At 37.1% G+C, this 15,250-nt stretch overlaps 1 protein-coding gene across 3 annotated transcripts in view; it reads right to left on the minus strand.

Annotated features, from left to right (window-relative positions):
• The window catches only part of STAG1 (STAG1 cohesin complex component), a 332,216-nt gene that overhangs the window by 18,200 nt on the left and 298,766 nt on the right, over positions 1 to 15,250 (minus strand). For all 3 annotated transcript variants that reach the window (XM_070433471.1, XM_070433469.1, XM_070433470.1), the window contains 5 exons: positions 13,745 to 13,919; positions 12,110 to 12,249; positions 4,893 to 4,994; positions 2,299 to 2,447; positions 1,238 to 1,366 (listed from right to left, as the gene is read on the minus strand). In XM_070433471.1, coding sequence (XP_070289572.1) covers positions 1,238 to 1,366; positions 2,299 to 2,447; positions 4,893 to 4,994; positions 12,110 to 12,249; positions 13,745 to 13,919 — 695 coding nt within the window. The remainder of the gene's footprint in view (positions 1 to 1,237; positions 1,367 to 2,298; positions 2,448 to 4,892; positions 4,995 to 12,109; positions 12,250 to 13,744; positions 13,920 to 15,250) is intronic.

Here is a 15,250-nt window from a genome sequence, read left to right on the forward strand (position 1 = left end):
TATAAACTTCAATACTCCACTTTTAATAATGGATAGAACAACTAGACAAAAGATCAATGAGGAGATAGAAGACTTGAGCAACACTATAAAATCAATAAGCCAACTGGACCTAAGAAACATCTATATATAGAACAAAACTCCACTCAACAACAGCAGGAGAATATAGATTCTCTTCAACTATACATCAAACATGCTCCAGAATAGACTATATATTGGCTCATAAACAAGTCTTGATAATTAAAGGATTAAAATCTCACAAATATGTGGACATTAAATAAAATACTCCTGAATAGCCAACAGATTAAAGAAGAAATCAGAGGGCAATGAGAAAATACTTTGAGATAAATGAAAACAAAAATGCAAAATGCCAAAATTTACAAGCTGCAGCTAAAATAGTGCTCCTAGGGAAATTTATACCCATAAATGCCTGTATTAAAAAAGTTTTCAAACCAACCCACCCCACCAATACCCAATACCACTCATTCTCTATCATATTATTCTATTCCAGTGCCTGAAACTCTCATTGTATGTTTATGTTATGTCTCTCCTCATTAGAACATAAGCTTTCTGAAGGCAGAAACTTTGTATTGTACACTGCCTGGCCATATTAGAGCAATAGCTATAGAACAGTACCTGACTATATTAGGGGCTTAATAAATATTTTCTGACTAACATCTTACTTAGAACTATCACTTATATTTAGATAAGCTTTAGCTGTCAATCCAAATTTCTGTTTATTTAGCATATTATTACTGACTCATCTTCCTATCAATTTATAGAATTTGGGATCCATTACAGAATCACTCTTTTAAATTTTCTAGTTTTAAGTAAAACTTATCCCAACATTTTTTGAAAATAGCATATTGTTTCTTTTAAATTGTTATTATAAAAAATACAAAATACAAAAAAATCAATTTTCTTAAAACAAGTCAAATAAAAAATAAAACTAAAATATAATTAATATAATATACAATGGCTAAGCCAATGTTCATATATTTTTGAACTGCAGAGTAAGAAATCATTCCCACTTGCTTAATATACCTTACAAATTCTAGATACTGAAAGGTGTGAAACAACTATACAAAAGCTTGAAAGAATACTATAGTTCCTTAAAACAATCAGAGCCTAAGTTATCAATAGTAATTATAGCTATATAATAAAGTTTATTCACACAATAAACATTTAAAATTAAATGGTATCATGATAAAAGCCACTTCCCCCACAATGTGGAACTTACACAGTCTTTTTGTCCTGTCGAAGAAGTTTGGAAGAAAATTCACTTAGTACTTCCAGGAAAGCCAGATTAGGAGGTGGATACTCTTGTCCTTTCTGATTTTGGTATTTAAAGGCAAATTCTATGCCATCCCTAAAATAAAAGAAAATATCATCTAGTTTTTCCAGATAGCTAGTGTAGTTCTCTCAATGGGATAGAGTTTTAAAAACAGTTGGGAAGGCTGCAAAATCATCACTAAAGATAGTAAAATCTCATAAATTCAATGATAAAATGTTACTCATGTGAGATATTTGCATAATATTAAACTTTTTTTTTTTTTTTACAGTAAAAAAACTATAAAATGTGAAAATTAAAAGCGCCCTAGCCAGTTTGGCACAGTGGATAGAGCTTTGGGCTGTGGACTGAAGGGTCTCGGGTTCGATTCAGGTCAAGGGCACATGCCCAGTTGTGGAGTCAATCCCCATAAGGGGCATTCAGGAGGCAGCCGATCAATGATTCTCTCTAATCATTGATGTTTCTAACCTTTTCTCCCTCTCTCTTCCTCTCTGAAATCAATAAAAATATATATTAAAAAAATTTAAAAGCCACAAAGTTAATTCCTATGTGTATTTTTAGGGTTAACAGAATACCATGGAAAGATAGTCAGAAAATTTGTTTATTAGAGTTGGTTATAGTACCAGGCAGCTCTGAGTTTTTGCAAAGTAAAGTTTTGTCATTCAGTTTTCAGTTATGAATTGAGGCTGACCAAATCAAGTACTACACAGTGTTTTTAAACCCATGTTCCCACAACATTTTCTCACTGATAGACCAGATAAATATATTTTGTTAAACTTTACTTCCTATACTTCATAAGATGAAAAATGGGCAGTTTTAGTTTTTTTTCCAAATTAAAAATGGCCTCCTAGTTGAGAATGATGACACCAGACAATCTCTAAAGTTTTTATAGCTTAAAAAACCTGTTCATTTGTCACTTTAAAAATGGGTCAAGTAACAGCTATCTTAGTTAAATTCCAGTAAACCAGAATCTGTATAATAGAATGTTACAGATTATTTAGGTCACTCACTTGTGAAGCGTGGCAACTGCTTCTCGTGTCTTGATCTGGTCCAGTCCAAACGTAAGGGCAAAGCGACGTGCCAATTCTTTAATGCCACTGACATGGGCAGATGTCCTATCTAGATTGGGACCTTGCTCTTGAACAAGTTCATTAAACAACTGGTAGAAAGAAAAAAAAGAAGAAACCTACAGTTAAAAAGTATTTATTTATTGTATTTATTGTTAGAATAGGTAATAAAATTTAAAAATATTTCAGAGGCATATGGTAAAATATTTAAGTATAGTCATACTGTTCTCCTTTCCTAAATCATCTACTATTAACTAGTTTCTTAAGATCATTTTCATGTTAGTTATGTGATTAAATGAAACAGAAATTTATTTCTTTTGAACAAAAAAGTGCATTCTGGGTTGGGAAAATGAAATGTTTATATACACTACATATTCATAAACATCTATATGTTCTTTTTGTTGTCATTTTCACAGGAATGACAATGTATAAAGTAAAGGCTGAGAACTTTGTTTTTTCACTTATATATCTTAGACAAGAACATTGTGCAAAAGACCACTTGTATATATGGGGCTATTTCCCCCCACCCCCATAACAAAATATACAGAAGAGTTCTTAAGTGGGGTGGAGGGCTTTTATAAATTATATATACATTACATAAATGTGTCAAAATAACAACAAAAACCTCAGAGCACTAATGATCACACTCCCTTTCACCTCCTCAGCAGTTTTGCTCCTGTGCTTATTTGCTTTTCCTTCCTGCATCATTAACTATTCCCTCTACTAGATGCATGCCCTAACGTCTTCACTTTAAAGTTTACATTTAAAATAATACAGCCCTGGCTCTGCTGGTTGGAGTGAGGATAAAAGTAAATAAATAAAATAAATACAAAGAATATATTTCATTGTATAAAATTCAAAGAACATCAAAGTAAAAATTTCACTCCCTCCCTTTCTCCCACTAAATATCATTCTTCTCTCCAAAGGTAATCAGTGTTCAAGTTCAGAAGTTTTCTAGGCCAGTTTAGAAATATTGATATATTTCATATACAAAGTTTTTATTTTTACATAAATGGCTCCATACTACATATTTTGTCCTAAAACTTGCTATTTTTCATTTAATGTTTTGTCTTAAAAACCTTTTAGCTACTTGAGATAATCAGTCTATTTAACCATTCCTCTATTGATGGACACTGAGACTATTTCCAATTTTTCCATATTACAGAAACTGCTGCAATGAAACGTCTTTTACATATATATCTTGTGCACACCTGCATGTAACTATGTAGATACCTAATAACAAAACATTGATTTTAAAAAGAATATACATCTTGAATTTTGAAATATACTGTAAAATTATATTACAAGAAGACAAGAGCAATTTCTTTCATAAGGGATCTTTTTTTCATCTTTTTCAATTATAGGTATTACTAATCATTTCAATTCATACCAATCTGATCAGGTGTGATAAATATCTCGTTTTACTTTGTATTTCACAAATGATTAATGAAGTAATGCCTCTTTTTATATGTTTACTGGTTTTTAAGATTTCCTCTTCTGAAAAGTGGCTTTTCGCCGAGACCGGTTTGGCTCAGTGGATAGAGCATCGGCCTGCGGACTGAAAGGTCCCAGGTTCGATTCCGGTCAAGGGCATGTACTTGGGTTGCGGGCACATCCCCAGTAGGAGATGTGCAGGAGGCAGCTGATCGGTGTTTCTCTCTCATCGATGTTTCTAACTCTCTATCCCTCTCCCTTCCTCTCTGTAAAAAATCAATAAAATATATAAAAAAGAAAAGAAAAGTGGCTTTTCATATCCCTTGCTCACTATCCTAGGGGGTGTATTTATCTTTCTTACTGATTGTAAGGTATGATTAAAAATACTTGCGCCCAATCTCATTTGTTTATTAACTTTGTTTATAGTGCTGGTTGATGATTAATCTATTTAAAATTATACATATCATCAATTTTTTACTTGGTGGCTTCTTTCTTCAGTAAGGACTTCTCCACTCAAGGATATAAAAATATCCTCTTTCATTTTCTTATAAACTTTTAATTTTTAACATTTATATAATAATCCAACTAGAAGTTATTTTGGGTACATATTAGGTAGGGCTATAAATAACTATTTCTCCAAAGATATATTCAATTGCCCCATTATCATTTAATGAAAAGGCCCAATCCGTTCCCCACTGATTTGAAATGAGACCTTCATTATCATAGACTAAATATATACACACATATCTATGCGTCTCCCCCCAATCTCTATACTAATTTACTAGGCAATTATTAGGAATCTTACTTATACAATAATATATGTGACATATTTCTTTTTAATGATTACTTTTTAAATATCCAATTTGGCATTTCATCTGGTTTAACAATAGATCACCTAATGATTTCATCTATTTGAAATATTGGATTATCTTCCAAAAGAAAAGACATGTAACACATGACTTCGTACCAGAAAATATCCATAGTAATATACTGATATAATGACTCAATTTAAATGAGGTTAAGATACCTAGCACATACGAAAAACAAGGAAGTGCTCAATATATTAATTCCACTTCTTATCTCTTTCCTTTCAAATTTCTTACCTGCTGTAAACTGAGAATGAGGGTCTTGGCACATTGAATTTTATCAATCTGCCTGGTTTTACTCAGTGTTTCCTTAATAATATCACCATAGTCATTGTAATACTGTGAAGAAAAGAAAGAAATCATTGTTTTAAAATTATTGAAATTTCACAGGATAGAAAATGGGTTGGTGAAAAAAAAATAGGTGAGTACAGAGGTATTTAATTTCTTAATCATAAACACAATGAGAATTTAAAGATTTTGTCTCAAGTTAAAGGAATACACATTTGATATTTAAGATTGTGAAATCCTACTACTAATAAAACTAAAAAGTTGATAATGCCAAGAGAAGAGAAGTCATATAGGGTAAACAGAATTCCTCATTCTTTTAACATAGACTCAAAAGATACTATTAAAAGGTGACAAATTGAGGAATAGACTTTGGTAGAAACTTCCTTAAGAACTAAAACGAAAACAGTTAAAATTGCTTACCTCGGGGAAGTGGGCCTAAATAAGGGGGAAAGGTAGAGTAGGTAACAAACTTAACTTTTCATTTAATACTCTGTGTACTAGCTTATTTATCTCCTTAACATGTCTATATTTTATTGTTATAATATAAACAGTAAAAACATTGACTGAGTAAAAACATTTGATTTTCAACAGTGATTGAGAAAAATTTAATTTCTTTATAATTCAGTTTTTTTGATACAGAATGTAAAAAAATTTCCCTTCTAGTAAAAAATTAGGAAAAGTTTTATTTGAAACCATTAAATCTGAATTTTATTTCCAAGCTAAAACTTAAACCCTAAACCTATGTGAAGAAGTGAGTATATTAGCCTACCAAATAAATTTTTTATAATCTTCAAAAAGGAAGGTATGCTTCCATGATATGAGGTGCAAAGAAGGGAAAATAATTCATAAGAATCATCCTCTAAGTGCAATTAAAAATGATCTCAATGTAGGAGAAAAAAAGAGAAAGATATATTGAAATACTAAAGTGGTTCAACAAACAGATTGCTAATAAATTCAGATTTTTAATGACTACAGAGACGAGTGGGGCAAAACGCCACATAACCAGGGATATAGAACAAAGGGTTATTAACAAATAGCTATTAGATTACTCACAAAAAGATTAAAGCCTATAATTATCAGAGGTGTGCAAAATTTTGTAAGGATTTTAAAAGGTTTGGAAAAGACTCACTTCTTGACACCAATGCAATATTGTTAAGGACTGACAAGGAACAACCATGGTAAGCTTATATTCATTCATCCAAACCCTGCCTAGACATTAGTTTAGGAAGCCTTCTCTGATTCCTCTCACATAAGTCTGTCTCTATATCCTATGCTTGCTTTAAAATTTGTACACCTGTCACTACAATAATTATGCTGAAGTTTTATGGAAGGAGCTAAGTCTTGAAGCTAAACAAACCTAAAATGAAATCCCAATTTTTGCTACTTTAATGATTATCTGATCTTGGAAAGCTACTCAACCCAAGCCTTAACTTCCTTATTTGTAAATGATTTGATTTTCTACCTCATAGGGTTACTGTAATCAACAAAAATAATGTAAAAGCCTTAGAACAGTATCTCAAATATAAATAGCACACACACAAAAAAAATAGGCAACCAAAAAACAAAACCTCAAGCAAGAAACAAAACAAACAAAAACATAGGCAACTATTAATTAACTTTATGTTTACATTTTAGTTTCTCTATTAATCTACTAGAGGCCCGATGCACGAAATTCGTGCAAGAGTAGGCCTTCCTTCCCCCAGCTGCCGGCACCGGCTTCCCTCTGGCACCTGGGACCTGGGCTTCCCTCTGGCCACTGCAGGCACCCAGGACCTGGGCTTCCCTTGTAGCCCTGGCTTCGTCTGGAAGGTTGTCTGGAAGGATGTCAGGTCTAATTAGCATATTATGCTTTTATTATTATACTAGAGGTGGTGGTGGTGGGGGGGAATCCCCTCAGCCCAGCCTGCACCCTGTCCAATTCAGGACCCCTTGGGGGATGTCCAACTGCTGGTTTAGGCCTGATCCCTAGGATCGGGATCCGGCAGACATCCCTCTCACAATCCGGGATCACTGGCTCTTAACTGCTCAGCTGCCTGCGGGCCTGGTCGCCCCATGCAGCCTGCTGCTCAGTCGTTTGATCGCCTTTCACTAACCTCCCTGCTGGCCTGGTCGCCCCCAACTGCCCCCCCGCGGGTCTGGTCGCCCCACGCAGCCTGCTGTTTGGTCATTTGGTTGCCCCTCACTAACCCCCCTGCCAGCCTGGTTGCCCCACGCAGCCTGCTGTTCGGTCATTTGGTCGCCCCTCACTAACCTCCCTGCCGGCCTGGTCGGCCCCAACTGCCCCCCCTGCGGGCCTGGTTGCCCCATGCAGCCTACTGCCCAGTTATTTGGTCACCCCTCACTAACCCCCCTGCCGGCCTTGTCACCCCACATAGCCTGCTGCCCAGTTATTTGGTCGCCCCTCACTAACCCCCCTGCCGGCCTTGTCACCCCACACAGCCTGCTGCCCAGTTATTTGGTCGCCCCTCACTAACCCCCCTGCCGGCCTGGTCGCCCCCAACTGCCCCCCCTGCGGGCCTGGTTGCCCCATGCAGCCTACTGCCCAGTTATTTGGTCGCCCCTCACTAACCCCCCTGCCGGCCTTGTCACCCCACATAGCCTGGCTGCCCAGTTATTTGGTTGCCCCTCACTAACCCCCCTGCTGGCCTGGTCGCCCCACACAGTCTGCTGCTCAGTCGTTTGGTAGCTCCTCACTAACCCCCCTGCCAGCCTAGTCACCCCACGCAGCCTGTCTGGTCGTCCGTTCGGTTGCGATGGTCGCTTAGGCTTTTATTATTATAGATATAAGCAGAAATCATGTCTTTTTAAAATCTCTGACCACCTGATTAGGTCCTGATTTTCGGCACAAAAAAGAACCCCCCAAAACAAAACAAAACTGGCTACTTGCACAGTGCTCATCACATTTCAGTGTTGACAAAATATGATCAATTAGTTACAACATCATAACTATAACTGGATTATACCTAAACATGGATAAAGACACAATGGATCGCCGAAACCGGTTTGGCTCAGTGGATAGAGCGTCGGCCTGCAGACTGAATGGTCTCAGGTTCGATTCCGGTCAAGGGCATGTACCTGGGTTGCGGGCACATCCCCAGTAGGAGATGTGCAGGAGGCAGCTGATCGATGTTTCTCTCTCATCGATGTTTCTAGCTCTCTATCTCTCTCCCTTCCTCTCTGTAAAAAATCAATAAAATATATTTAAAAAAAAAAAAAAAAAAAAAGACACAATGGATCTATGGCATACAATATTCTGATCATGGGAAAAGTAAAACAGTGTTTCTGACATAAGAATAAGGCCACCCACAACCACAAGAAGGTGTTCTCTCTTATCTGTGCCTGTCAGACTACGTTATAAAGATTTCTGAGCACTGCTTTTTTAGAGGATTAAGAGCAAAATGGAGCTTTTGGAAAGAAGAGCAGCCAGGAAGGTAAGTACCAACCAAAATTGTCATAAGAAAAATTGATTAAAACACTTCAGTATCTCTTTACTTCCCTAGGGGAAAAACCCAAACTTCTCATACAGCATATTGGGCCTAACTTGTCACTTTCTTTTTTCAAAATTTAATTTATTGAGTTTTTACAGAGAGAGAGGAAAGGGGAGGGAGAAAAAGAGAGAGAAAGGGTAGTTGAGGGAGGAAGGGAGAGAGGAACATTGATTTGTTGTTCCACTTTCTTATGCATTCATTGGTTGATTCTTGTAGTGCCCTGATGGGGGATTGAACTTTCAACCTTGGCATAGAACAGTGATGGCGAACCTATGACACACGTGTCAGAGGTGACACGAGAACTCATTTTTTTGGTTGATTTTTCTTTGTTAAATGGCATTTAAATATATAAAATAAATATCAAAAATATAAATCTTTGTTTTACTATGGTTGCAAATATCAAAAAATTTCTATATGTGACATGGCACCAGAGTTAAGTTAGGTTTTTTCAAAATGCTGACACGCCGAGCTCAAAAGGTTCGCCATCACTGGCATAGAAGGATGACACTCTAACCAACAGCTACACAGGGAGGGCTCTGTCACTTTTAAAAAATCTTACCTCTGCCTCTGTTTTCATAAGCAATCTATGTATCAAATTACTTGCATTTTCCCCAAACAATTCATATTCCTCTGTGATGTCCATGAAGTTCAGTCTACAAGTCCTCCCACTACTTCTTTGCTTGACTAATTTATGTTTAACTGTCTCAGATGTAGTTCAGAAGTGACTTTTAAGCAGTTTTCATTAACCCTCATATTTTACTCTTTTTTTAAAAATATACTTTTTATGATTTCAGAGAGGAAGGGAGAGGAAGCGAGTGATAAAAACATCAATGATGAGAGAGAATCATTATCAGCTGTCTCCTACACACCCCCATTGGGGATCCAGCCCACAACTTGGACATGTGCACTGACCAGCAATCAAACCATGACCTCCTGGTCATAGGTTGACACCAACCACTGAGCAACACTGACCAGGTAATGCTCACATTTCTCAAGAGTTGGGTATCTGTTTTAAGGATGCCCTACATATACTTCTGTATAATGCAATTATTTAATTACTTGACTCTATCCAGCTTTAGACTGGAATTAAAGCAGAGATTAAAAAATCTTCGTAACTTTAGCTCTGGCAAGCAACATGGTACACAGTTGGCATACTTATAAAAATGTCTGAAGAGATGTCATAAGGAAGAGACATTAGCTTTCTGCCATGTTGGACAAGGGAATACAAAGCCACCCTCCTGGCTGGGTAGCAAAGTTGGTTAGAAGAGCATCGTCCCAATATACCAAGCTTTGGGGTCTGATCCCCGATCAGAGCACATACAAGGATCAACCAATGAATGCATGACTAAGTGGAACAACAGATCGATGTTTTTCCCTCTCACTCTACCCCCCTAAAACTAAATAAAATCTATAAATATAAAAGCCTAAGCAGCCAAAAGACTGAATGACCAGTCCCTATGACACACATACACCACTGGGGACAGACGCTTAACACAGGAGCTGCCCGCTGGTGGTCAGTGGGCTCCTACAGCCAACCTTCCATGGCCAGCCAACCTCCCACGGCCCCTCCCTGTGGCTGGCTGGCTCCAATTGCCAGCCAGGCCGAGGGACCCTACCTATGCATGAATTCGTGCACTGAGCCTCTAGTCCAGGGGTGGGCAACCCCTGGCACGTGTGCCAAACATGGCACGCCAGTAACTTTTGCTGGCACGCAAAACCCTCTCTTATAATCTTCCACTTACAAATTTTTTCTTCATATTGAATTTTTATTTTTCAGATAAATTCAGTGTAGGTGCATCTTAGATAAATAAATAATTTTACATAACAAGTTATCTTAAAGACCATAGACATGGATTGACGAGAGAGGGGAAGAGCAATTTCTATGCCTCTGCCTTAAGTCTCCCTGCCTTCCTAGATCTGACTAGTGTTTTGGTTTCATCCACATATGCTTGTGAATCTTTGTTCTCAGTGATGAATTTTGTTAAGTCTCATAATAGGAGTAGCCTGACAGATGAAAGTAGTAGCTCGTGCAATCTCTGAAGGTCACGAAATATAAACCTGATGTAAAATCTCTGTCATCAGTGATGCAGCAGCAAAAGTCCCACTGATAACATCAAACGGAGTCATAAAGTTTTCTGTCGGACTATCAGTGTACATGTATACATTAAAAAATAAATGTATTTTTCATCATCATATACTGTGTTTTTGTTGCTCAAATGAATTTTATTATTTCTTCAAGGTTCTTCACATATGTACACCTTAAGAGATATCAAGTAGGCGTAACATGTTCTCAAAAAATTAGGGTTGGCACGCAGAAGAATTTTGAGTCAGAGATTTTGCTGGTTTTGGCATGCACTCACACAAAGATTGCCCACCCCTGCTCTAGTCCTATATAATAAAAGTATAATATGTAAATCGACTGAATGGCAGAACAACCAGTTGCTATGATGTGCACTGACCACCAGGGGGCAGACACTCAATGTAGGAGCTGCCCCCTGGTGGTCAGTGTGCTCGAACAGGGTGAGCGCTGCTCAGCCAGAAGCCGGGCTCATGGCTGGTGAGCCCAGTGGCAGTGGCGGGAGCCTCTCCCTTCTCCACAGCAGTCAGACATCCCCCAAGGGCTCCCAGACTGCATGAGGGCACAGGCCAGGCACCGGGCCTCTAGTAATAAATAAAAATAGTAAAAGAGAATACATGGCCTTGGCGGCTCTCTATGGAGCATGTCTGCACCATTTCCCACTCCCATCCTCCAGGTGTGTTTTCCTTGCTTCTCTTTTTCTCCTAACCTCTAAGTGCCCTTCTTTTGCCTCTGTAACTTGTTTCCTGAGCCCATTTTTTTCTACAGCTCACTTCTACTTCTGTGGCTTTCTAAATAAACTTTTTCTTGTTTTAAAAAAAAAAGAATATATGGCCTCATGAAAATAAAAATGCATTCTTTCCCATAAATGTGAAGAACTCCTACTTTACGGAATTGGTATAATGATATAAAATTTATACTTATATAAGAGACAGAAACTTTAAACATATAAGAAATCATCAAATATCCTATATAATAAACAGGTAATATGCAAATTGACCATCACTCCAACACACAAGATGGCCGCCCCCATGTGGACACAAGATGGCCGGCAGGGGAGGGCAGTTGGGAGGAATCAGGCCTGAAAGGGAGGGCAGTTGGGGGTGATCAGGCCTGCAGGGAAGGGCAGTTGGGAGGGACAAGGCCTGAAAGGGAGGGCAGTGTGTGTGTGTGTGGGGGGTATCAGGCCTGCAGGGGAAGGCAGTTGTGGGGGACAAGCCTGCAGGGGAGGGAAGTTGGGGGGGACCAGGCTGGCAGGCAGAAGCGGTTAGGGGCAATCAGGCTGGCAGGCAGGCAAGCGGTTGGGAGCCAGCAGTCCTGGATTGTGAGAGGGATGTCCGACTGCCCGTTTAGGCCCGATTCCACCGGGATGGAGCCTAAACGGGCAGTCGGACATCCCTCGAGGGGTCCCAGATTGGAGGGGTTGCAGGCCGGGCTGAGGGACACACACCTCTCCCTTGTGCACGAATTTCGTGCACCGGGCCTCTAGTATATACATAAAAGCTGTGAATTTTGGCTTCTGTTACCATCCTTTCTTTCATTTTAATTACAAATTTCTCTGCCAATTAGATGAAAAGAGAAAAAAGAATACAAAAATATACCTTCATGTAGTGTTTAAAGATGTCTGCAGCTGCATGCATGTCAACAATATCATAAATGATAAGTTTGCTGAAGGCAGCAAGTAGATTCCTTCTTTTATGTAAGGCCTCAATTTTATTTGCTTCATCTTCTTCATCACCCTCTAACCACAGAAAATAAATTATGAACTTTATCCAAGATAGAACAATGTAGAAAATCTATATAATAAAAAACCAGCTTATACCTTTACAAAAAGGTATAATTCAGTTTTAGATGGGATGAAATAATGTTATACTAATTATTTGAGGGTGCTATATTTAGTTAGCTGATTATCAAATATTTGCTAGGTACTAAGGTTCCTATTTTCTAGGAGACTGTCAGAGCAAAGACTAAAATAAGAAAACCACATGTAAAAAGATGATTTTTTTCTGATATTTTCATCATAATACTACTGTCTGTTTATTTTAAAGTGTGGTCTTATTTCAATATTACTTAATTGCTAATATATTTCCACAGAAAAGAAATTTTTAAGTCGCAGGAAAAAGGTTTTCCTTTAGAAAAATACATGGGGGAATAATGGCAATATATGGGGGAGTTCATTTTCAATGCTTGTCCTAAACATGGTCTACAGTATCAGCTGAGAAATAAAATTTATTTTGCAAACCATATTAAACACATATACATTTTTAAAAAAAGCCCTATCAAATGCTTTTAAAACAAGTAGTACTTCTTTCTTATTTATTTGTTTATTTATTTATTTACTCAGGACCTATTGGCTAGTCTATTTCTAATCCTAGGGAAACTTTCTCTACAAGGCTGAGATGATAACATTTACCACATTTTTTTTGTTTCAGGCTCTGTACTGATCCTCTCATGTCTTAACCTGCCTTTATTTGGAGACAATGTTCGTTCTTCCCATCTTTAGATTCATAAATAAAACAAAAAACCCCCAAAATTCTCTTCAACTTCTTTCTCTTTCTACTAATTGGTCCAGCTGTGAAGCATCAATGCTTGGAGAAGTTGGAAATCTTTTTGCTTAAAACAAGTAGCAGGTAAATTTTATCTTTTGAGATTAATGTGGACTCTAAATAAAGACACTTCGTTTCACAGTCTAGTATATTCTAAAATGTTTTGTTAAATAAAGAACATTCTAATAGCACCAAAATAGATCTGTGGATCAGATGTGCCATAGATCTTATTTTAGAGAACTTAAATTATCTTTTTCACAAATAACCTATATAATTTATTTACGATTGTTTACATTCCATCTAATTTTGCTAGTTATCATTCTGCAGGCTCAGCACAGTTTTGACTGGTGAGGTTTGATAAGTCTTTCAACACTTAATATATTTTGTTAACTTAAGTACTATATGAGAAAGGAACTCTGATGTTTTCCCCTTCAGAAAAACCGTGAAACAAAATCTATCCCACATATACATTTTGCACGTGTGAAGTGAAAATGTATAGAATTATTCATTAGAGCAAAGGAAGGAGACTTCACTGTGCATTTTTATTAATTTTGGTTTCTGAATTACACAAATGTATTATTTTTTTAAAAAAGGAGAAATTCTAATATTTTAAAAATTTGAATATTTTTCTCATATCTTTTGGGGCTGGTAAAACAAGATCAATAGTGACAAGATGATAGCTACAAATACCCATGCTCTGGTTTTCCTCATCTTGGTCAATGAAAACGTGATCCATCACAAAACTGAGGAGTTCAGACTGAAGTCCAGTATCTGGATTAAACACCAAAGGCTGAAGGCCCTCTCTGCCACCTGTCATTAATTGGTGGCTAAAAATCATCAAAAGATCACAGAGTAACATGAAAGCCTGGAATGCAAAGGAAATTCATTAGTAAAATATTGCTACAATGACAAATCAATGTTAATAAAAATATACTAAATTAAATATAGTTCAATAATAGTATCATAATAGAAACTTTGGGTATTTAAATTCCAACTACTTAGTTTTAAGTTTCTAAACTTAATAAAACTAAACACTAGTCATATTTAAGACTCCTCCTTCCCCAAATATAATCTATTTCTTTTATTTGATTATATTAACTCAAATACTGATTAAGAGATTTTTGACTTGAATGTAAAGATACAATGAGTTGAACTCAACTCTGGAAATACAAAATTGATACAATAAATTATGACAGTGGTTAGAAATCAATTATACACTGCTTAATCAAATAATAAATTTCATAAATTACAATGCAGTACTATAAACCTGTAAGCTACTATTTTGGATTCTTTTTCCCCCCCTCACATTTTTTAATTAAAAAAAAAATTTTTAATGTTCGCTTTATTGCAGGAGTCCCCCACATCCTTGCCTACCTCCACCATCCCCTGCCTACCCTTTCCTGAACTTTACCAAATTACTGTCCATGTCCACGGAGTATGTGTACATGTTCTTTTAAAAATCTAATGTAGCCCTGGTGGTATTGCTAAGTGGTTAGAGCATCAGCTTGTGCACAGAAGGGTCATGGGTTTGATTCCCCGGACAAAGGCACATACCTTGGTTGTGGGTTTTGCCTCCCCCTTCACTCCCTCCCCCCCAACCCCGCATTGGGATGCATGCCAGAGGCAACCAGTCGATGTGTCTCTCTCATATTGATGTTTCTCTTCCTCTCTCCATCTCTCTTCCCCTCCCTCCCTTCCTTTTACTCTCTGAAAAGCAATGGAAAAAATATCCTCAGGCGAGGATTTAAAAAACAAAATCTAATGTAAAAAAAATCTCTAACATTAGATAAAATGAAATTCAAGACCATTTACATAAAAACCAGTATCTAAAGTTTCCCAACAAATTTAATCATTTAAGGCAGGGGTGGGAACATCCAGCCCGCAGGCCATACAATGCCCAGGAAATCATTTGGTCTGGCCCTGGCAAGGTATTAGGGGTGAGTTAATTAAATGTTTTACCAAATATTACAGGCTAATTTTAAGTTGATAATTTTGTATGGCCAATGAATGATGTTATAAATATCCAAATGGCCCTTGGCAGAAAAAAAGGTTCTCCAACACTGATTTAAGAGAACTTTCAATGCATTTCCCCAAGGAGAAATTATTATAGTTATGTCGCCAAATTTGCCCTATTTAATGGGTGGTATGAAATAAAACTGTTATTAGTTTATTGTAACTGAAAGGTTTTGTTGGTAA

This window comes from Myotis yumanensis, unplaced genomic scaffold (assembly GCF_028538775.1).
Source record: "Myotis yumanensis isolate MYYU_CA2020_CCGP unplaced genomic scaffold, mMyoYum1.0.hap1 SCAF_14, whole genome shotgun sequence".
NCBI lineage: Eukaryota > Metazoa > Chordata > Mammalia > Chiroptera > Vespertilionidae > Myotis > Myotis yumanensis.